The sequence below is a fragment of the Lissotriton vulgaris genome, unplaced genomic scaffold (genome assembly GCF_964263255.1).
Source record: "Lissotriton vulgaris unplaced genomic scaffold, aLisVul1.2 SCAFFOLD_1650, whole genome shotgun sequence".
Lineage (NCBI taxonomy): Eukaryota > Metazoa > Chordata > Amphibia > Caudata > Salamandridae > Lissotriton > Lissotriton vulgaris.
In genome coordinates this window covers 254105-278466 of record NW_028243036.1, presented here as the reverse complement: position 1 = coordinate 278466, position 24362 = coordinate 254105, and the positions used below count along the sequence as shown (strand labels likewise).

The window sequence follows — 24362 nt, the reverse complement described above, 5'->3', positions numbered from 1 at the left end:
GCAGTTGGTGGTAGCCCGCATTGAGGTCGATCTTCGAGAACCATCTCGATCCATTCACGTCTGCTATTATGTCGTCCATCGTGGGTGTTAAATGTCTCTCCCTTCTGATTGCGGTGTTCGGCAGTCGCATGTCGATGCATAGTCGGATCTCGCCCGGTTGCTTGGGCTTTTCGACTATGACCATGGGGGAAACCCAGGGAGTGGGTTCTGTTACTTTTTCAATGACCCCCATGTTCTCCAGTTTTTCGAGTTCTTTCTCCACCAGCGGCCGCAGGTGGAACGGTATTCGCCGGTGGCGTAGGGCTGTAGGGGTGACGGATTTGTCGATATGGAGCTTAATTGGGTCGCATTTGATGCAGCCCAGCCCTTTGAACAGTTCAGGGAAGCGCTCCAGCAATTCCTCTACCTGGTGGTTCCGGATGCGGTTAGCAAAGGCGATCAATTTCAAATCCTCCGCAGTGTGGCTGCTCAGCAGCGTGTCGGCTTCTCGGTCGATAATATGTATTGTCGCGGTCACTTCAGCCTCGTCTGCTCGTATGGGTATTACAATTTTCCCCTTCAGAGGGAGTGGAGTGTCTGCTCCATAGGCGAAGATTCTAGTTTTGGAGCGTAGGACTTCCGGACGAGGACGTAGCTTGTTAAACTCTTGCAGCCCCATGACATTGACGGTGGCGCCGGTGTCAATGATGGCCTTCACCTCGTTCTCTCCCACCTGCACCACACATGTTGGCTGTGGGCGTCGTCTGAGTTTGAGCTCCCGAGCAAACGAGATTACATACGCTTCCTCGTCTTCCGAGTCTGACTCGTCATAGGTTGTTGGCAGGAACTTGTCTGCTCTCTCCGGGGGTGGGTCTGTGAGTGACAGTTGGCGGACCGCTTTGGTAGGTGTCCATGATTTCTTAGAGTTCCTGGGTTGGTTCTTTCTGCGACAGACTGACGCGAAGTGGTTAGGGATTCCGCAGTTCCCACAGGTTTGACCTTGAGCGGGGCAGTCTTTGGCTGCATGAGGTTCATGTCCGCAGTATCCACAGCGGCCTTGGGGTGCGTCTCTTCGGTATCCCTTCTTCGCCTGGCCACGTGGTCGTGGTCGTACCGCGTCAGCGCGCTCAACCTTGACGGTTTCCATTTTGGCGGGAGTTTTATGTAAGGCCTGTTCCATGGCCGTCGCTCTGGCATCTGAAAGTTCATGTGCTCTGGCCAGGATGAGGATGTCCTCCAGTGAAATCCCTGGTTTACGCAGGATGTGGCCCCTCAGTGTCTTATCTCGGCATCCCTGGATGAGTTGGCGCCGTATGGCTTTTGGCTGGTCTTCATCCGTGGAGCTAGCCAGCTCCCGGACTCGGGTGTGGAACTGGTCCATAGATTCACCCTCATGCTGACGGGCTTGCCCTAGCTTGAAGACTTCGAAGTCCACATTCAATTGAGGGTCAAAATAGTTGTTTAGGGCGGTAACAGCCGCAGCGTAGGTGGTCACCCCCGTCGGGTTGGGGAGGTGTTTGAAGAGCCTGAAGACCTCGTCCCCCGCGTAGTGGAGAAGTAGTGATCTTTTTACTGCGTCATCCATCTCCCTTGTGACCACAAAATAGTTCTCGAGGCGTTCCAACCAAATTTTCCAGCGGGGCGAGGCGGTAGATGGGTCACTCGCCTCACTGAACGGCGGCAGCACCCCAGCGGCAGCATGCTGGAAAGGGATGTTGATGACGGGGGCCGCAGCGTCTCCATCCCCCATGGTAGCGGTGCGCAGGGACTAACAGGGCAAAGTTCTGGACCACCCCGACTCTTGCACAGGCACGCGGCAGCAGTGTGTACCTTGGCAGGGGCGTCGCTCTGTTCGCCGTGCAGCTTGGCGCGTCACGTGGTCCGTAGGTGAGGGGTGCTCACAGTGGCGTCAGGGACCCCTTATCAGGCAGGCGTCGTCCACAGGGGCAGCACCAGGCCACAGCAGGCCTAGGCGGGCGTCAGTAGCGTGGCAGGATATAGGCTAGCCTTTTTACTGGAGTGTTGTGTCGTTATCTCACCCCAAATGCGTGGGGAAAGGCTGGATCGTCGTCCTCGCGTACTACGCGAGATGTGTGGTGATTGGCACCACGTGCGCTACGTCGGGCCGCTCCGCTCAGCCTTCGCGGCGGCCGTCGGTGCAGGCACACCTCTGTTCTCTCCCCCTGGGGCAGGGCAGCAAAGCGGGCGATCGACGCCCTCTGGCAGGCACAGGGCGGACAGAAAGGAGCGCGCCGGCTCCCGAGAATCAGGGAAAAACGGCAGGTCACACACGGTATGCACCGCGGGGCCGAGCAGACTGTTCCGCTCGAGGCACGGTGTACGGGCGAGGGTTGGGCCCCCTCCGCTCGTCGCCAATGTTGCGCTGTGTGGTGTGGGCCTTGCCAAACATGTATGGCCGCTTGCGCAGGGGTGGCAACGCGCAGCGCCGGCCAGTAACCCACACACTGGTCACAGTCGGAAGTGACGTGCCCGAGCGCACGCCTTCCTTTTATTGATCCCCGCAGGCCACGCCTGGCCTGCGGATGCATGGATGCGTGCGTGCGTCCACTAGAGTGCTAACCGCACTACAATGATAGCACCTTTTTGGCCCAAACAGGCTTGGTTTGCATTGTTGAGCCTGTTGGCACAGGGCCAATGCTCCCACCCCCTGCTTCAATTTTCACCCCTGCAGCCTTCAGCACTGTTGCTAGCATAGTTGGAAACTTTGAAGAATCTCACAGTTTTGATGTTGAACGCTAAGCATTTAAAGATTTAGGGACTGATTACGACTTTGGCTGCGAGACCTCCAAAGCCCTCTGCTGCCCACCTGCCATATTAGGACTTTTCTCCTGATCTGGTGGTCCTGCGGTGGCTGGCCCAAGGCGGTGCCTTTGAAAGGCACGTATGTGAGCGTTAGAACGACAGCGCTGTGGGACCGCCACAGCGCTCTCATGCACAGCATGATAAGTCTGCGCTGTGAAGTTAATCAGGGTGCATGCATACAGGGAGGCACACCATGTGGCCCCCTGCATGCATCCACTAGCCATGAGGCACGTTATTAGTTGGATGTAAATGATGATTCCTTACATTTTGCCACAGGAGTAATTAAGGCTGCAATGAAGGAATGAAGATGACAGATGATCGAGTCATTTTCACTGCACTGGGGTTTAAGACAGTTGTTGTTAGAGGTCTAGCCTGGCTGCCCTGGGGCTAGCAGGTAGAAATCTGTGGCAAGAATACAAGTAGGATACAAGTAGGAGTGCTGAGCAGGTATCTCATAAAAATGCGGGGCCAAGGATGTGCCAATGGGTGCGGGTGATGACCTCCCGCATTCATTTCTGGGTACAGGGACTTATTTTTCTTCATACAGATTTGACCCGCAGCAAGATAGAGAAAGAGAATGGAGTAAAAAAGGGGAAGTTAAAGATTGAAAAGGGAGAAAGCAAGGATAAAATTGAACCTTCATGAGTGGACTAAAGAGGCATGAGTCGGAAACGTGGCTAAGCAGAATTGGTGGTCGTCAGGTTCCTTCGTGAAAAACATCCTAAGAAAAACTTTTGTACCCCGCCCTTTTTTTTTACATTATGTTTTTTAAGAAATGAAGCACTGGAGAGTTTGGCTCTCTGGAGGCCGTGTGACTCGCTATGCGTGTGTTATGACAGAAATAACTTACGTGTGGTCGAATAGACGCTTGGATCCAGCCCCCCATCCCCCTTCCCTCACTTCACCCCCTCCTTCCAACACAGGTGGTCCGCTGTCGCTGCCGCAACCACTATCAAAAAGCGCTTTTATCGTTCAAAGGGACTAGGTGCCTTTGAACGCATCGGCGATTTGTGAATTAGTTTTTGCATATTATTTCCTGAAAACCTCCAGCACTCTTCAAAGATTTCCCCTCCCACCCCTCATCAATCTCTTTTAAAGGCCGGGTGGCTAGCAGTCTGCCCCACGGTGTAGAGGAGGCCGCGTGCTCACGCGCAGATATGCCACACATTCGACATATAGTGTAAAATGTGCGACCAGGTCGACGGTAGGCCCCTCCCCGCTCACACAGCTCGTTCTTACGTAGGGCGCTTACCCCTGTGTCTGTCTGGGGCCAGCCATAATTCCGTGAACCAAGGCACAAACACCCTACATGGCCTGGTTATTTTTACACCCTGGTAGGGTTGTCTCCTGGCCATGTTTTTACCGACCTGGGGCCCTTATTTATGAGGCCTATCGTCAGTTTTGCGCCGCCGGTGCGTCACTTTTTGTGACGCACCAGCGGCGTAAAAAATGCGCCTTGTTGCGCCATATTTAAAAAGTGACGCATCTAGGTAGATGCGTCACTTTTTAAACCCCTGCGCCACATTATACCTGCGTCAGGTATAATGTATGCAGAGGGGGCGTTCCCCCGCAAAAAGCCCCGTAATAGTGACGCAGTGAAATCTATGAGATTTCACTGCGTCACTTTTAGGATGCTGTTGCGTCAAAATCTTGCGCCTGCCTCACAGCAGGCGTAAGACTGACGCAAGCCCTTTCACATGGGGCTTTCCCCATGTGAAAGGACGCATTGCTGGAGTTGCATCACTTTTGTGACACACTCCAGCAATGCGTCACTTTTGCGCTTACAGATACGTCAGAAATACTGACGTATCTATAAGTCCTTGCGACATGATGCGTCATACAGTAAATATGACGCATCATTGGTGTCACAAGGAGTGAGCGGTGAAAAGTGACGCATCACTGTTTTCACGCAGCGATGCGTCACTTTTCATAAATGAGGACCCTGGTCTTTATGTGGTTTTTAATCAAAGGCCGCAAAAAATATTGGGACAAGAAGAGAAATCCTCTTTTTTACCTTCCTAATACTTAAACCTAAAATAGCAAACACATAAATAAATCAGTCAAAAAGTGATTGTGAGTTCTTTTAACCGTGTCACCTTGGCTATTACAGCACATAGCGGAATCATTGCTATGTTACAAGGGAATCTTGAACCTTTTATATGAATTCTGTTTCGCATACCCACGCTTGGCTGTGTCAGAATAGCATAACATAAACAAATGGCCGTTTTTTTTTCTTTCTAAGTAAGGTGGCCACACTATAACCCAGGTCGTGTGCTGGGGGTGACGGGCGGACTCCTTTCGGTAGGGCAACCCTCCCAGGTGAAGACCATGCAAAGTCTGCTTGCTTGAAGAATAAAAAAGCGCCCCTCTTTGATAATTGTAATATTAAATTCAGGAAGAATTCGGCAGCTTTCGTCCCATCCAGGCAGTCCAGCAGCTTCTGGTCAGTTGACTGAGATAGGACAAAATGTCAGTGGGGAGTAATGACTAGGCCTGGGCGGTGAACTCCGCTCCTGTGGAGTTTTTCCACACTCCGTGAAGCACATTCGCGGAGCGTAGTGTTTTCCTCACTCATGCTCTCCAACGTTAAGTTGGCGAGCGAGGAAAATCCAATGCTAGAACACCTCCCAGCAACATTCTTCAAAACAGGCGGTCGCGGATGGTCGCGATGGTTGCGACCACTCGTGTTGAGAAACCATCCGTTCGCATTGAGCAAGCTGATGCTCAAGTAGAAAATCTGCTCCAGCGGCAGAAAGAAGCAGCACACTCTTACGCTGCGCATGGCGCAGTTTGCGTTGGTTTTCCAGTGCAGGACAAACACCCGGCGCTAAAAATTAGCACAAACGTTGCGACCTAACGCACTCTGCCGCTTGCGGCACGCCACATAGCGTTGCAGAGTTTTTTGGTCACTCCGTGGAGTTGCGCAAACTCTGCCCAGGCCTAATAGTGACTAATATTTCTCACAGTTCTTTGAACCCTGCACCCCATCTAACACTACATCCCTCCTTCTGCCACATTCTCTACTACTTCAGCAACCTACACAGCACCTAACACCGCACTCTCATGCATCAGCCAACATTCTCTCCTCTCTCACCACATTTACTGCTGTCTCTTCCACCAGCACTATTGCTATAGCCCCCACCTGTTTCTTCTCCTAACCCGCCTACTCTCAAATAGCCATTTGTACAAACCAGTTCCATTTTTACAGAGAAATCATAACCATAATTCATACACAAGGAATCGTTCCAAAAGAAAGATGTTTTTCGTAATAATTATGGTAATCCGCTTTACAGTTCAGCGTGGGAAGTAGCTTTTTCCTTGATCTTTCAGGTATCACAGAGGACAATCTTTGATACGAAACAAAGCTGATTCACTTACATCCAGGATCTAAGAAATGGCAAGGCCGGATGACCTCTAACTGTTCCTATATCAGTTTTGATACATATATTTATATTAAGTATTCCATCTCCTGGATAATTTGTGCTTTCACAGCATCAGGCACGTCTGGTCTCTTTTCACGCAGTTAAAAAACAGACTTTTGCTTTTGCTCCCACGGAAAAAACATTCAACCGATAAAAATATGTAATTTCTCAGCCAAGAATGAAATGTGATGCATCCAGTGTTGTTTCAGTGGTGCAAATACAATAACTTGGCTGAGGTCTGCTTCTGAAGAGCCAAGAAAACAATGGTGGAAATCATGTGTATAAAAATTTATTACAGTTTTTATAACTGCAAGGTTTGATGGTTTTTCTCTAACTGTGGTTCCAACAGTCTCCTGAAACACAATCCCCTCTCCTGCCCCCTGAGGACTCTATTAACCTCAGTAGCCCCATTTTAAGATCTCGACTAGAGAAAGCTTAAGCTGTTTGTTCGCCAGCCCTATTGTTTCCTAATACATATACTTAGAATGGGCTTCTGGTCAGTCCTTTGCTCATGGTTGGATGACTCTGTTATATATCTCACTTCCCTGCTCCTGAGTCAATGGCTTGCCTCACTATTCTTGTATTTGCCTTGTCCAATATCATTTAGGTATCACAGTGTATCCCTCTACTACTGACATAAGACTCTCTCCCTCCTAACCTCCTCCCAATTCTCCTCTTTCCAATTCTCCAACTCTCCCCACCCCCTGTGCTCTTGCCCCACTCCTTTAAAAAAAATCTTAGCAGTGTTTGCCAACTGCTGCGCTACAGGCAGGTCGTCATCTTAAAATGTTTTGGACCCTTTCTCGGTGGCCACCAACATGTGTGCATGTGCCTGCATGTGAGGCAGGCCTTCTTTAAATATTAGGTTACATTGTAACAAATCCCATTCAAAGATGGCCACCATGGATGTGCGGAGATCCACAGAGGTCATCACCAAACAGGATTTATTAAAATTACCCAAAATGCATTTAAAGACGGCTGTCGCATGTGCTCACACATGCATGCACCCATCTTTGAATGTTTTTTGTTAAAACATTACTAATGCATTCAAAGATGCCCGCCATTGTTGTTAAAACATTACTAATGCATTCAAAGATGCCCGCCATTGAGGTAGGTACATCTGTAGCGGCCATATTTGAAAGCATGCAACAATATTTTAAAAGTCTGTTCCAAGATGGTCACTAGGAAAGCGTGCATATTCGTGGTGGCTGTTGAGACAAAATAAGCATTGGCGAAACCAATAGGTTTCAATGCCAAAACATTTTGGCTTTGCCAGTGCTAATTCATTTCTATATTCGTTGTTGTTCTCTTTTGTAAACTGTGTTCTCTTTCTATTATTCTCACGCGTCTGTTGGTCTTTTTTTACATCCTACATTGTATATACATCTTCTACTATTTGATTTGTTTTTTCTAACCAGAGTATTGGTTTTAAAAAAACAACAAAGAGGCTTTACCGTTAATTTCTTGGAGGGTGACGGAGGGTTGGTGAGGTGGGGGTTGTTGTTTGAGTCGCACCTGGTGCCCTTTCTGCACAGCGTGTCTTGTCTGGTACGAAGTAAGCAGGCGCAAGAGAACCGAAAGCAGGAAGTGCTGTTTAAAGACTTTAGGACAGGCTCTTTTCCACAGTTTTGGGCTACCTGATGTGTTAAGTAATTGAATAGCAGCTGCTGTGTTTTACTTTTCTTTGCCGCATCGCTGGGGGAGACTTGCTGCTCTTTGTTGTCGCCATCTGGACTCGCAGGAGCACTTCAGATAACAGGAGCCCAGCGCCGACGCACCTGAGGCGCATTAGCCCCTACTGCTCCTACATAACTCCTCGCGGCACCCGCTGCCCGGGACGCATGCGGGCGAAGCTCGGGCCAAGGGCTTGCCCGTTTGAGCCTGTTCGAGAACGGAAGAGGACGTTTTCGGGCCTCCCCTCTGATCCAACCTGTATATTAAGGTCAGTCCACACTAGTTCATCTGTATATTTGTGGTATTACCCTGACCTGGTTTTTGGACATTTGGGCTAGTGGTTGTGACAGTTCCAACTCCATGATGGCTACCAGAGGAGGAAAGGGGAGGAATCCCCCAATGTGTGGGTCTGTTGCGAGGACATTGGACCAGTTCGTAATTAGAGCATCATCAGTACTGGCCCACGAAATAGCTCTGACTAAACGGCGGTTATCGCTGGACCCCACCCTATCTAAGCGTTCATCTTTGAGTGGGCTAATGCATGCAAGGTCACCTGAGCAACTTGCAGATGTGGTTACTGACTCCCACGCCTCGGGAGGAGGCAATAATCAGCTACTGCAGGATTTAGTGACTCCAGCTGACACCTCTTATTATTGGAACCCTCATTTGATACCTCGCCTGTTGACCCAGCATTAAAAGAGCCCGCTCGCAGCATACCTCCTCGTGTCTTAATGAGGTCTGTGCGTAGCTCTACATTGCAAACTATGGTCCAAGAGCCTGAACCCGCAACAAAGAAAAAGCGGGGTGGGGCCCTCAGAGAAAAAAAGACGCAAAAATTCATAAATCCAACAGGACTGGCGTATCGGAGTTTTCAGTAACACCACCCTTATCGGATAATAGGTTACCCACTCCTCTGTTGGGTACACTTAAATAATAAAAGAATTTATAAAGCGCCTGGTTACGCCAAACCGGCATGTCCCCGTGCTGGGGTGAGTGGAGAAAACCTAGCCGAGGAGCCTCGGCCTAAATCAGTAAAACGTATTTAACATAAAAACAGATGAGTTTTAAGATCCTTCCTAAATTTCAACTCGGATGATTCCATCCGGAGGCTTAGAGGAAATTTGTTCCAACTCTGAGCAGCTAGAAGCCGGAAAGACCTACCTCCCATCCTGGCCTTCTTAACCTTAGGTACTAGCAGCAAGCCAGTCCCACTCGATCTGAGGAGCCATGGGGGCATATAGCAGGTGAGGAGATTCCTGAAATAGGAAGGGCCTGTGCCCTGGATAATGCGATGGCATATGCAGAGTGCCTTAAACATCACTCTCTTCATTACTGGAAGCCAGTGCAGGGTGTTCAAAGCTCTTTTGGAGGCAGCCCTCAATCAGACATGGCTGGTAATTATCTACTTCAAGCTGCTGAGGACTTTTGGGATAAACTGGGAGCCGTACTCGCCACATCTCTTCTACCAATCCTTGAAAGACTCTCACTAATAGAGCATAAACTTTCGCATCTTGACTCACTTTTTGCATCAAATCATGCCAATAATGTCAAGTTATTGGGGGGGCATATTGGGCTCTCTGAAACAACAACAAATGTAATGTGTAACCCTCCTGCTCCTATTAGTTTACCACTTGCCTCTTTGCCTTCCAATTTAAAATTAGCACCCTCTAGTGGGAATGCTGAGGTTGGTACCACCCTGAATCTTGGCAATGTGACACATGGTGGTGGAGAATCCAATGTGAATGTGGGCGTAGGGACACCGACTCCGGGGGGAGGTTTGGCACCTTTAACTAAGAGAAAAGATAATGCTTATGGCCACCGTATGCGTCCTCCCGGCCGCAGTGTAATGAGTCCTAGCCTGCCATGTATTGAATTACCACCTGCATCAATCCCATATGTCGTTGTACTGGCTGGTGTTCCTGTGTTGGAACAGGGTAAAGAGGAGTCGTATACTGACTTAAAAAATAAGTGTACCCACTGCTAAATATAAATAGACCACTTCCAGCACAGGTGTATAGTGAAATTCTATTTGTTCGTACAGTTAGCAGGGTGGGACAAAGAAAAAAATGTATTGAGGACGATTGCATTTTGATTCATTTTAGAGATAGGCGGGCTGTTGAACATATATGCGATTGGCATCAGATGCGGGCGGACACTGGGATACAGTCCCTTTCCCTAACCTACTTCTACCCTCCTCATTCTTTCCACCCTCCATTAGGAAGTAGGAGCAAGCCATGGGAAAGTTGGGAACCAAGGGCCCAGGCTGGCAGAATAAGCACCAGGTGCCGTAAATATGGTAAATATGATACTTTCCTATCAGTTGCCTCCCTGTAAGCAATAGATTTAGCATTTTAGACCAGATGGATTGACTGATCTCTAGTAACCAATATTCAATCCCCACGATCCCCCAGCCAGGCTCACCCCTCAGTGATGATGGGGTTGAGGCCCACGATCATACACTGACTCCATGTAGGGAATTGGTGAGAGAAGAAACCTCTATGGGACCCACTGATGATATTTAGGAGGCCATAGGTAGTCTCATGCCTGGCAGGCCGGGGATCCTGCCTATTACATCTGAATGGGGGGTCCCCGCTCTTCAACTTCAGGATAAGGAAGCCCAAAGGCCACAGGGAGTAGTGGTTTCTGACCACCCACTGTTGATGAGCAATGTTATGCTAGTACCAGAGAATGCCAAAGGGAAAGTAGATAGCTCCATTGAGGCCACTGCTGAAATTACTGGCGATCATGATGAGGCAAATCCGCTCACGCCCCCTGAGAGAGTGAAGCCTAATGCAGTTATGCAGAGTATAAAGGTAGTAACACCACATGGACTAAATATGTTGTCTTGTAATATAGATGGATTAAATGCTAAAATGGATCTTCCAGACTGGGGTGAATTTGCTTATTCCTGGAGACCTGGGCCTTGAAACCTCTGCACAGAGTAGGGTTGGTCACATACTGTACAGCAGCCGTTCAAGGGCCCAGGGAAAGACCATTGGGAGGTATGAGTATATGGGTTGGTGTACACCTTAGTTGTGCAGTTAGGATGATAGAAACCCATTCCTCAGATATTTTATGTATTATTCTCTCCCTTAACAACTTTCCAAAGGTGGCTATCAGCAATGTTTATTTCCGCCCTGTGAGGTATGGACAGACCTCGCCGACGCTAGATTGCTTGGCTGTTTTTCTTCCACGCTGCCAGAGCAAGTCTATTTTTTCATTGGTGGGGATTTAAACTGCCACTTTGAAACTTTAATTGGTTTACCTCACCCTAGTACGAGTGATGAGGACTCAACTTGGGGAATTCCAATGTGTAATCTCTACCCAATTAGGGGTTGGACCCCCTTAGTCCTCCAGATGACTTTGCTTACCCTCAGTTATTCACTGAGGGCTTGTAACGGGCGCCTCTTTGCTGATAACCCAAGGAAAAACACTTTTGAAAGGAATGGTCAGGCTCAACAATAGATTATATCTTGATCAATGTGGATATTTGGCATAGGATTGTGAACTTTTTGGTACAGATCAGTACTGAGAGTGATCGTAATCCGTTGGTTGTAACCTTGGATTGGTGCCAACTGTCAGTAGGACAGGCTGCAACTAACCCGCCCCCATCTGACTTAGTAGCAATTAATGGAGGCAGAAGAATCCGCTCGGAACATTTTTACAATCACCAGAGGCAATGGCTTCCCTGTATAAATCCATCATTCCCGTTTTGGAAAAGGCAAGCTTTTTTTATAGATTACAATGGTGCTACTGACCATATTGAGGTGATGGGGGAAAAACCATTTGGATTTGGTTGGAACCCTGGCTGAGTTCTTTTGCAATACTTCAATTTGCAAACAAAATGAACAAAGAGGTTAATAACCCTTGGTACAATAGGCCATGTAGAGACGCAAAGAGTGCTTTGCTGATTAAACTTCTAGAGGGTGACAATGTAAGCATCAGAGAAGCAAGGGCACATTTTAAGAAAACTATTTTAGTTGCTAAATCTGATTGGGAAATTGACAGATGGCAGGCCATTAAGAAAGCCCTAGATGATAAAGATTCAAGAGGGTTTTGGAACCTGGTGAAGACAGGAAAAACCGAGGGAAGGTCTACAATTGAGCCAAACCTTGGGGAGGAGGTCTGGCAAACCCATTTTAAACTCTTATATTCTAAGTCTCAAACAGGAGCTACTGTGATGGGCCCACCTGTCATTGATTATATTCATGGGGGGCGTGGCTTGGGCGCCGATGGCGATGGTCGCCTGAGAGCTCGGCTCCGGGACTGAGCCCGTGATTATCCTGTAAATCGGAGGCTGCGGGGCACCCCAACCCCCGCATTCTGTTGATCGGCCCGACGGGGACCTGCCGGGGCCCTTGGCGCAGTCCGAACGAGTGGTGACCCGGCGGAAAATCGAAGTTTGTGGAACTGCGGAGTGCGACCCAACATGGCGCCCGGACTTCATTGTCCCCTTGGCCGGGACCATTAGACTGGAGGAGCATCACTGGCAGCGGCGCACCCCCTGCTCTTCCGTCTCCCAGTGATGTGAGGATCTGGACATCGGACTGATTGGACTCTTTCAACGGGGATCGCACTTAGATGGGCAGATGCCCTCGCTATAGTGGATCCCGGCACGCGGACGCCTGGAGATCCCGGCAGTAGCCCCACTCCCTACACCGCACTTGGCTACCTTTTCCTGGCCGACCCCCTTCCATGGGAGGCACAACCCTTTGGCGCCGCAAATCATCCGGTGGAGTTGGTGACCCTCATTCCGGGACTGTATCAGCCGCACGGGCCTGCCCGACCTGGCGCCGATTGTCTCCGCCTCCTCCTCGGTGCCCTCAGACGACGTGGTGGTGGCGCGAGCCGAGGCTGAGAAGGTCCAACAGGCCCTGGAGACGGGGATCTCCGGCACTCGACCTGAGGCCCAGCAACCGGGAGAGTCACAGCCGGCGCCCGCACTCGGGGGCGCCTGCTCCTGGATCCGCACTGTGTGCTCCCGGCGACATGGGGAAACCTAGGGGAGCCAAGGGGACTACCCCAGCCGCCTCAGACTCGGAGACCCAGGACAAAGAGGAACGTGTGGACCTGGAGAGTTCTGGTGGTGCACCAATGCAGCAGCAATTTGACCGCGTCTTGGAGGCGATTGCGACCACGCGCTCGACCCTCCAGCAGGACATTGCCCAGGTAGCGACGAGCCTAGGCCTCCTTAGAGCGGATCACGGCAAACTTTCGGACAGGGTCAAGGAAGTGGAGAGCTCGGTGAAAACCTTGGAGCCGGCGCAGCGAACCTTGGCCGCGACTATGAAGGATGCCCTGTCCCGGATTACTGCCCTGGAGCAGCGAGCGGAGGACGCGGAAGGCCGTAACAGGCGAAACAACATTCATGTGGTGGGCCTGCCGGAAAAGATTGAGGATGGCGACATGGTGGCGTACTTGGAGGCCTGGCTCCGAGACACGGTGGCCCCGGAGGGGCTATCCTCCTTCTACACCCTGGAGCGAGCTCATAGAGTCCCAGCGAGACCACCGCAACAGGGACGTGCCCCGCGACCGGTGGTGGCACGGTTATTGCACTTTCGAGACAGAGACCTCATCCTCAATGCCGCCAGACATAATGGTCCATTCAAAGTGGCGAACAGCCAGGTAAACATCTTCCCGGACTACACCTATGAAACTCAACGCAGACGGTTTTCCTTCTTGGCGGTCAAGCGCGAGCTCCGGAGCGAGGGCATCCAATACTCGCTCCTATTTCCTGCAAGGCTCCGCATAATTGTCGATGACAAGACTCAATTCTTTGATACCCCGGAGGATGTCTGTAACTGGCTTGAACTTTATAGAGCCGGGAAAGATGGCTTCGGCTCCACATCTCAGCTGGCGGCGGAGCCAGAGCAGAGACGGCGGTCCAAAAGGATTCGGAGTCGCCGTGGCCGCTCAGGCGGACCCTCAACTGCGGAGACATCGACGGAGCGGAAGGGAGTGCTGGAGGTGTTATCTGCGCTGTCTGGCTCACGGGACGGTGCCATTGAAGAGGAAGCGGACCCTGGTGACGAAGGGGTACCGACAGACTCCGAGGAATCGGTGACTGATAGCGTCCATACGCCGGTGATCACACCGAAATCGGTGGAGGACCTTCTGGATGGACAGGGTTAACGGGGTGAGGTACTTCATTTTGGGTGGGGGCCCGGCACGGGGGTGGCGGGTGCCGACGATTGCCGCTGACTCTCGGGGAAGGGGGGGTGGGGTGCCTTGTTTTTGCCCCGAGGGTTTTTGATACTGTTTTGGGCTCGCCCTAGTCCTGGTGGCCTGCCCATCGAGGGCCCACTGCCAACGCCCGGCCCGTACCCGGCCCTTAAGGCCTTCCTACGGTGGCGACCGCAGGATTAGTCGGGGACAGTGGGTTTTTGGAGGGTATGGTTTGGATGGGAACTAGATGGTGCTATTTGGGTCCTGTTCTGGGGAGGGTGGATGGGGGTTTGGTTCGTACTGGGGTTGTTAAGTTTTGGTTGGGGAAAATGGCCGTCATCAGTGCTGGGTTGATTGATGCTTTTTCTTTGTTGGGACCCAGATGGGGAGACTTTGCGCGAACGATATGGGACAATGGCTGATGTTGCTACTCTGAAATGTATTACTTGGAACGTGCGGGGGCTTCACACCATGTCTAGGCGTCACAAAGTCCACGCTTATTTAGTGCGTAGGGGGATACAAATGGCGCTGCTACAGGAGACCCATCTGAACAAGGCGGAAGGGGCGGCGCTACAGCGTAGGTGGAGGGGGCAGGTCTTTTGCACTTCGTACTCCGCGTATGCCAGAGGAGCGCTGATTTGGGTTAGAGCTGGGGTTCCCTTCCAGGTCACGAAAACAGTGATAGATCCAGAGGGGCGATATGTGGCCATCTCGGGCACTTTGGGAGGGAGGGACTTAAACGTTTGCTGCGTGTACGCTCCCAATATAGACCAGACTGCCTTCCTTTCCAGGTTATCGGGCTCGTTGGCCCACTTCTTATCCGGGCCCCTCCTGCTCGGTGGAGATTTCAACTCAGTAGTGGATGTGGACACTGACCGCTCGCATCCGCCCCTCCCTGATTCTCCGGTTCGCCGTGTGGCTAAGGGTCGTAGGGACTGGCAGACTCACTGGGGTCTAACGGATATCTGGAGGGCGCAACACCCCACGACTAGGGACTATTCCTATTTCTCGGGCCTCCATGAGTTGCACGTTAGACTGGACGGGTTTCTTGGCTCGCCTGACCTGGTTTCGGCTGCGGTCCGGTCTGAATATTTGACCAGGACCATATCAGATCATAACCCCCTCCTGTTGGACCTTCGTTGGTTTCCCGGGGTGCCTGCGGTGCCCACCTGGAAGTTACGGCCCGAGATCCTTGAGGACAGTGTTTTCAAAGCGGGCCTAGGCGATAAGATCTCGGAGTACTTTGCGTCCAACGGGGGCACCGTGAGCTCGAGAGCGCTAGAGTGGGACGCTTTTAAGGTGGTGGTGAGGGGATACTGTATTTCAAAAAAGGTCGGCATGAGGCGAATTATCCTTTCCGACCTAGATACAGCGGACCGGAAACTCAGCGAGTTGGAACTCCGCCGCCCCGGGCGCCCTGAATTACAGGAACGCACAGTGGAGGCGAAGGAGGCGGTAGCGGCGGAGGTCGAACGGCTGCGCTGTTTTGACTACAAGGCCTATACGGTTCGATCCCTCGCAGAGGGGGATAGGTCGAGCGCGTTGCTGGCATGGCTAGCCAACCCTACGCGCCAGTCCTCATTGACGACGTCCATGCGCATGGCAGACGGGACTGCAGTATACACTCAACCTGAGATTCTGAGCTGCTACCTGCAATACTACGAACGTTTGTACCGCAGTCGATCTGTCCGAGACCCTGACCTGCTTGATAATTATCTACGGCCTCTGGAGCTCCAAACAGTGGAGCAGGATGTGGCGAAAGCCCTGGGGTCCGACATAGAACTGGGAGAGATCCGTAGCGCCATTAAAAAGATGGCGAGGAATAAGACCCCGGGCCTGGACGGCCTTCCTGTGGAGTTTTATGCAGCTTACGCTGATCTCCTAGCCCCTAGGTTATTAATAGTATACAGAGAGGCGAAGAGGCTTGGGCGACTCCCAGGCTCGATGTGCGAGGCCTTAGTGGTTCCCCTCCTCAAGCCCGGAAGGGACTCATCCGATCCGGGGTCTTACCGTCCCTTATCAATGTTGACGGTTGACTATAAAATACTGAGCATCATCTTGGCCTCGAGGCTGCTGGGGCACATGAGCTCTCTGGTACATGAGGACCAAGCTGGATTTATCCCCAGGCGCAACACGACCATGAACATTCGCAGGTTGTTCCGCTTGCTAGGAGAACCGCTCGTGGACGCCTCGTGCCCGGTTGTCTTATCGGTAGACTTAGAGAAGGCTTTTGACAGCCTGGAATGGGACTACCTTTGCACTGTGCTACGGAGGTTCGGCCTCGGTGAGGGTTTCATCAGATGGACCACGGTCCTGTATGCCTCTGCATCGGCCAGGGTTCGGGCGGGCCCGCTAATCTCCTCACAATATCCGGTGGAGAGGGGCACGAGGCAGGGATGTTCGTTATCCCCGCTTCTCTTTGCGCTGGCGGTGGAGCCACTCGCGCTGCATCTCCGGTCGGGAGCCCATTATACTGGCCTGTGGACCCCTTCGGGCCCGCACTACATTTCGCTGTATGCAGACGACCTGCTGCTCTTCCTTGAGGACCCGTTTGCTGCCTTGCATGGAGCTGCGACGGCGCTCACGGCATTTGGGGAGGTCTCGGGCCTCCGGGTGAATTGGGCTAAGACCTGTCTTTTCCCGGTTCGCAAAGGCACCCCTTGCCCTGCTCTCAGTAGGGAGATTAGATGGGAACCCGACTGCTTTAAGTACCTGGGGGTGTACGTCTATCATGAACCGTCAGACCTCCTGGATGGGAACATTGCCCGCGGCACTCGAGCACTTCGGGGCAGTATGGACTTCTGGGCTACACTACCGCTCTCGGTGGCAGGGCGGATCGCTTTGCTCAAAATGGTGGCGCTTCCCCGGTTGCTGTACTATTTCCGGACGCTACCGATCTGGGTCCCACCGGCCACGTTTCGACTATTACGATCAATGATGGTCGGATTCCTCTGGGGCTCGGGCCGCCAAAGGGTGGCCCTTAAGACCCTGATGAGGCCGAAAGCTGAGGGTGGGCTTGCGGTGCCGGACTTTGAAAAGTATTATTTAGCGGCGCAGCTCCAGACTTTCACCCAGGAGATCGCCCGGGAATTCCGGGGCCCAGAAGACAGAAGGGGTACGGGTATGGCCAGGCATGTTCTTTCCTTCATAGCGCTGCGACAACGTTTGGCCTTACAGGACTTGTCGCTTGAGGAGCGGACCGTTCGCCTGTGTTGGAACCGAGCTCACGCCCGGGGCCACCTGAGAATACCGTATGCGCCTGAAATACCTTTGGGGATGCTGACGGCTTTGCCCCATGGCGGCGATTGGTCACGGTTGGCGAACTGGGAGGACGCAGGCTTACAGTTGATAGGTGACCTCTACGAGGACGGGGCGCTCTTGCTCTTTCAGGATCTCATTGATCGCTTCGAGGTTCCTCGCGGCGACTTTCTGTTGCACTCGGCCCTAGTACGAGCGATCCAGGCGCACTGGAAACGCGGGCAGGAGGAACCCCCTGTATCTCCGGTGTGCCAATACGTCATGATGTCTGCGGGCACGGTGAAGGCGGTCACTTGCCTTTACGGCAGACTGATCAATGAGGGGCTGGCTCCCCTCACTACTCTGAGAACCCGTTGGGAGGAGGACATTGGCAAGGAGATCCCGGAGACGACCTGGTCCCAACTGGTGCGGCGAGCCTGGAAGGGCACACGCCACGCCCGCTTTCAATTGGTCCACTACTACGTGCTCCATAGAGCATATCTGACCCCGGTGAAAATCAGGCGATATTTTGCTACGAGCTCGGCGGACTGCCCCAGATGCCCGGCACAGGAGGCGGACCTTCTCCACATGTTGTGGTCCTGCCCGGGATTGTCCTCCTATTGGGTAGAGGTGGGGAAGACCCTGGAGGAGGTGACGGGGAGATCCTTATCGTTTGACGCGGCGGTGGGACTCCTGCACTGGTTCCCTCATACCCCCAAGAACAAAATTACTAGCAAGTTCATCGATTTGGGGCTTCTCCTTGCTAAACGAGAGGTGACCAGGAACTGGAAGACACGGGCTGGTCCGACAGGGAGCCGGTGGCACAGCGAACTTTTGAAGTGGGCAGCGGGGGAGAGCACACTGAGATACCAGCTAGCTTGGAGGCAGCGTAACGAGAAGGCACAGGAGGCAGCGCTAGAGTGGGAGACGTTAGTGCAGGCCCTCAGGGATTATTGCGCCCCCAGCGACTCTGAAAGTGAAGAAGCAGCTCGCCCCAAGTCCCGATAGACGATTGCACTCTTCAGCTCTGTTGCTTTCCCCATGGGTCCTTTCGCAGATCCTGCTGCGGTTGTTACCGTGCACTGATGGCGGGGTTGGGTAGGGATTACTTTAGTTCATAGTGTTTTGAGGGTGGGGTTTTCTTTTTGGGTTTTATAGGCTTGTTTGGAAAAGCAGATGACTGACAGTGGATCATCCGGACCAGCTTCGCCTTCCTGCTGAGCCCCCATTGAATTTCGCCGCCCGACCGCAGGGTTGTGGGCTAAATGGCTGTGTACGAAAACTACTGCTGGGGGACGGAGGGTTGTGTTTCATTGATTTTGCTTGTTCTATAATGCTGGTCGATTATGTAACGATTTACTGATTCCTGCAATAAAAATATATTTAAAAAAAAAAAAAAATTGATTATATTCATGTTCCCACCACTGAAATACCCCCTTGCTCGTTGGCTGAGGTAACAGTGGCCTCTTACCAAACAAGGCACCCGGACTGGATGGGGTTCCAGGAGACCTGTTCAAAACTGAACAGGTAGTTTGGGCTGCATATCTGCAGTGTCTTTTTAATGCAATTCTTCATGGCAAGACACCCCCTCCAACCTGGGCGGGTGCCGAGAGCATTCCCATTTATAAAAAGGGCTCCCCTCTAGAACCGGCAAATTACAGGCCTATTAGCCTAATCGATGTAACGCAAAAGATTTTTGCCAGTGTTCTTCTGGGAAGACTGCAGATCTGGATGGATAACCATAATATACTCACCCCCTCACAAACAGGTTTTAGGTCCAAAACCTCAACTATAGACCAACTGTTTAGATTACAACTGATCTATTGGAAAACTATAACGTTGGAAGGAGTTTCTCTCTACCTAACATTCGTGGACCTCAAATCCGCATTTGATTTGGTGGATCGAGACCAGTTGTGGGCCTTACTGCTCAAGATGGGAGCCCCAGCCTATCTTTGTCAACTCCTTAAACGCCTTCTAGACAGCACTTTTGCCAGAATAAGATTTGGGAACGGCGGGAAACTATCAGCTCCTTTCCCCGTTGAGAAGGGAGTGAGACATGGTTGTGTGCTTGCACCAACTCTTTTCTCCCTCTTTCTTAACAGTCTAATTAAGGATCTTTTAGCTGTTAGGGATACAGACTCCCCAAAACTTGCTAACCGCAAAATACCAGCATTAATGTTTGCGGATGACACGCTATTGCTAACCAAAACACCCACGGGTATGCAGTGTGTCCTAGAGGAATTTAGCTCATTTTGTAAGAAAAGGAATTTGGAGGTTAACATAAAGAAAACAAAGAATATGGTCTTCCAAGCCGATTCCACCAACTGCCTGCACTCTAAATTGGATCTTAAGATCTTGGAGAGGGTGCCAGTTTTTGATTACTTGGGCCTTACCCTAAATGAGAAAATGGAGTGGGGGCCGCAGATTTCCAAGGTAAATTTAAAACTACTCCAGGCAAGTGGGGAGATTTTAAAAGTTCATAGGAGTTGGGCCGTAAAAGTTATTGGCACTCCTGCAGAAATATATAAGGTTCAAGCAAGGGGAGCCACTATGTAAGGAGCTGAACTATGGGGCCACTGCCCAATTAACATTCTGACATTGATTGAAAATAACATCTTAAGGCAACTCCTGGGCCTCTCACAAAGTACCCCCCTAATCCCTCTAAGGATGGACCTGGGTATTGCTCCTATTGCCGACCTGATTGCTTTTGGCCCACTCCTGTACTGGCGACGGCTATGGAGCACACCAGAGTTGGAAATTTACAGAGAGGAATTAAAATCAGTCATGTCCATTCTGGGGGCGGGGAAGATTCCTTGGTTGTCTATTATTCGGGATGCATTTCGTAAAATAGGGAGAAATGACCTGTGGTCCGCACCTGAAGAGACTTGTCTTGCTATATCCAAACAATCTCTAACATCTGCTTTGAAAGAACACAGACTGGCATGCACCATACCGTCAATAGATTCATCCAGTCTTACCTCTAGGTTTCTAGATGTAAAGCAGCACAAAAGCCTGGAGCCTGCTTTAGATATTATCCAACCTCTTGCAGCCAAGAAACGATTTCTCCAATTTAGGCACGGGACACTCCCCCTCCATACCTTTACCAACAATTGGGTGGGTGCAAAAAAATCATTATGTCCTGGCTGCAATGTTGCAGAAGAAACGGAGATCCATGTGATCTTCTTTTGCCCTGCATATAGTATTGCTAGATCTAAATGGGTTCTCCAACTTTGTAGGAACCTGGGTATAAGAAACTATAGCGAGGTCTAAAGGATACTAAAATATGATACTTACCTGGTTTTTGCCGTTGCAATTACCACATTTCTATTTGCAATGTGGTGTAAACACAGATGCCTTGTGAATAGTTAGAGTAGAGAATTTAGATGTTGTTGTTTTATTGAAGATCAATTTCCCCGATTTTAGATGGTATTAATTGAAGTCTACCTACTTTAAAACATTTTATTCTTGTTTATTTATATTTTTAAACAGTCTATGACATTGTCTAATATGCTGCTAACATTGCCCCCAAATGAGATATTCGTTTATGCTTAACACTCTTCATGAGTCATTTGCTCGCGGGGATGGAACCCTTCCTATTCTGCCACCTCTTTGTCAATTTGGGTCATGTGTCAATTTATATAAATTGTAATTGTTTGCTGCTTTTTTATTTCCTTTTAATCATTAGTCTGTCATTTTATGATGATTAATTTATAAATGTTGTATTATTGCACTTTTATGGCAGTAATTGCCGAAATAAAGATTTTTTTTGACTGACTGAAAAAAAATATTTGCCACACATGCATGGTGTTCTTGTCTGTGATAGTTTTTGTTACATATAATTTCTTATTTTGCAGTATGTTAGAGAAACAAATATGGTATTTATCCTTCCAACAGGCTTCTAGTGCATGTTTAGTGCTGATAAATCCATCCTAAGCTCCAGATCCTGTAAGAATCCAGGTCTTGGAAAAGCCTTAGAAAATTATGAAAGAATGGCCCTAACTGTCCCTTTCCCTCACAAATGCATAGGCTTCATTTTAACTCTTCACCACATCTTGGTTCTACATATGACTGACTATGTCTCACATCACAACAGTGATGGGGTACACTGCTCAACCTAACATTTACAGAAACGCCTAATTGTGCAACATTCTTCACTATGCTTGTCTGACATTTCTCTCAACCCTTCCAGGTGGGCTCTTTCTTCATGATCAACTTGTGCCTGGTTGTCATTGCCACACAGTTTTCTGAGACCAAGCAGCGGGAGCACCAGCTAATGCAGGAGCAGCGTGCCCTCTACTTGTCCTCCAGCACAGTGGCCAGCTACGCTGAGCCGGGTGACTGCTATGAGGAGATCTTTCAGTATGTCTGCCACATCCTGAGGAAAGCCAAGCGGCGGACGATCAGCTTCTATGCAGCCCTTCAGGGCAGGGATGACGGGCGGGCAAACCTGGGTGGACATCGACTCGGCATCAATGGGAAGGAGAGACGTCAACTCAGTAAGGATCTTGACATCTATGCGTTTAAAAAAATTAAAAACAATCAGTCCTAGATTTCTTGCTACCTCGATTCCCATGTGACTCCTGTAACATATATTTAATTAGACATTGCAAATATTTTACTTCAGTAAAGGAGGTATAATTAGATCTATACAATGTTTGACTTTTTGATCAGTGTTACCAGTCTTGTTTACTATCCATTTTCTGTAAAAGAGGTGCCACTAAATCCATTCAATATACAATCTCTCTACAAAGGTTGTTACTAGGCCCATTCAATATAGAATTTTTGTATAACATGTATAACAGTTCCAACTAAATCCTACCACATCTGGCTTCCGTAAGATATGTGTAGCTAGAAACATTCTAAAGTTTTCACTAAATCAGTGTGTTAGTCGACCTCATCATTAAAAGTGGTGTAACTAACCCATTTATTATCTGGCATTTATTAGATTGGTGCAAATTGACCAATTCTATGTCCATCTTCTATAAGAGAAGTGTTACTAAACCTATTCAATATTTGGCTTCTGTATTACTGGTGTAGCTACCCATTTAATATTTGATTTACATATGATAGGTGAAACTGCATAATTTCAATATCCACCTTCTGTAGGAGAGCTGCAACTCGACCCATTCAATATTTGACCTACATATGATAAGTCCAAGTAGGTCAGTTCAAAATCTGATTTCTATAATATGGATGTATAAAAAGAAATTTATTATTCAACCCTGGAAGACAGATATGAATAAACCCATTCAAAATTTGACGTTTATAAGATAGGTGTATCTAAAGCAATTTAACATCTGGATTCGATAAAACATGTAACTCAAACCATTCACTGTCCAGCTTTTGTCAAATTAACCATCTCTTAAATTGCACCAAGAACCACCTGGGTCTGAAGTTTGTAAGGTATATTTAACACTGGACATATTGAATTTGTGACTTCTTTAAAGTAAGTGTAACTAAACTCATAAAATATCTGGCTTCTATAAGAAATATGCAACTAGACCCTCTGAATGTCCAGCTTCTGTAAAGTTGATATAACCAGACAGCTATAACATTCAACCTCTGTATGTTTAGCAAGACTCGTTAAACATGCAGCTTTGATAAAGCAGGAGTAATCAAACCGTTCAATGTATGATTTCCATAAATCAGGAATAGGTACATTATTCAATATTTGACTTCTGTAGAAGAGGTGAAACTAGTATAAATAAATATCCAGATTCTCTAAGGTAGGTGTAACTAAATCAGGTTTAATATTTGAGTTCTATAAGATAGTTGAAACTAAACCCATTTTGTATCCTGTTTCTGTAAGCTAGGTGTAAGACCCATTCAGTCTTTGTCTTCTCTGAGATTGCTGTTAAATACCTACTCAATGGACAGTTACTAGTAAATACATGTAACCAAACCAATTCAACATTTAACATCTGTAAGATAGGTGAAACTCGACCAATTCAATACATGTGTGCTGAAGTCTAGTTGTAACTCCTGCAGCATTTGATCTATGCACAGCACTATCTTTATTACTGGACAAGAAAATGTGCACCTTATATTGTTGAAATTGCAAGCCTATCTGTTCTGCACAAAACCATGTCAGTATTGCATTTTATCACTACTCTTCATTTGACAAACTATCCATCTCTTAAATTACACTAAGAACTAGCTGGAACTGAAGTTTACACACTGATTGTAAGGCTTTGGCACTCTACTTTCCTACTTTTTAATGATGATAAAGCTTACACATTTGACTTTTACATAAGTTGGTTTGACCCAAACCTCAGCGTAGGCCTTCATGCCCATAGGAAAATCTCTTTGTCACACCCTATTTCCTATTCCCATATAACAACTCGATTGCCTCTTAAAAACATTTAGGGGGAATTGAATCCCTCAAATGAAAAATTGCACAATTTTAATATCAGCCATTGTGTGACTTTCTGTAACTTTCTAATTATGTTTCTCTTTACTTGTTACATTTTGTTTTTAAATTAAGTGGTAGTCTGTGGCAAAAAAGACATACAGATAATTACAAGTAATGTTTTCTGAAGAAAATACCTTAAAGAAGAATATTTAGGAAATAATCACAATATTTTGTAAACGATATAAAACACTGTTTTATGGTGTTTTAATAAATCAAGCCACCGTTTCTATTATTTATAAAAGTTATGTAGGAATTTGGATATTTTTTTCAGTTGGAAATATTTTCTCTAACTGAAACTTGTTTTTTAATGCTGCAAGAATTTTGCATTTTTTTTCCTAACTCCATTGACAAATTGCTCCTAATTTGCATTGAAGAATGTAGCAAAATCTCACACATAAATGAATTATCACATGTTTTCTATAAAATAGAAAAGTTAGAATTGTTGATTGAACGTCAGTGGTTTAGGATTGTGGTGTGAGCTATTAAAAGAAAAGTCCTTGGCTTTCAACATGCATTAGCTATTTATGTGAAAAAATTGTAAATTATATTTGTGCACGATATTTTCCCCAAAATACAGCGGCTTCAAAATGTACAACTGCATCATCTTGTTGAAGTCTTTCCCATAAGTTCTTGAAGATATGGGAAGCAAA

The 24362-nt window shown here is 48.7% G+C and overlaps 1 protein-coding gene across 1 annotated transcript in view; it reads left to right on the top strand.

Annotated features, from left to right (window-relative positions):
* The window catches only part of LOC147668734 (voltage-dependent T-type calcium channel subunit alpha-1I-like), a 523924-nt gene that overhangs the window by 258147 nt on the left and 241415 nt on the right, over positions 1-24362 (top strand). Inside the window, exon 5 of the mRNA XM_086948467.1 lies at positions 21490-21796. Within this exon, the coding sequence (XP_086804593.1) occupies positions 21490-21796 (307 nt within the window). The remainder of the gene's footprint in view (positions 1-21489; positions 21797-24362) is intronic.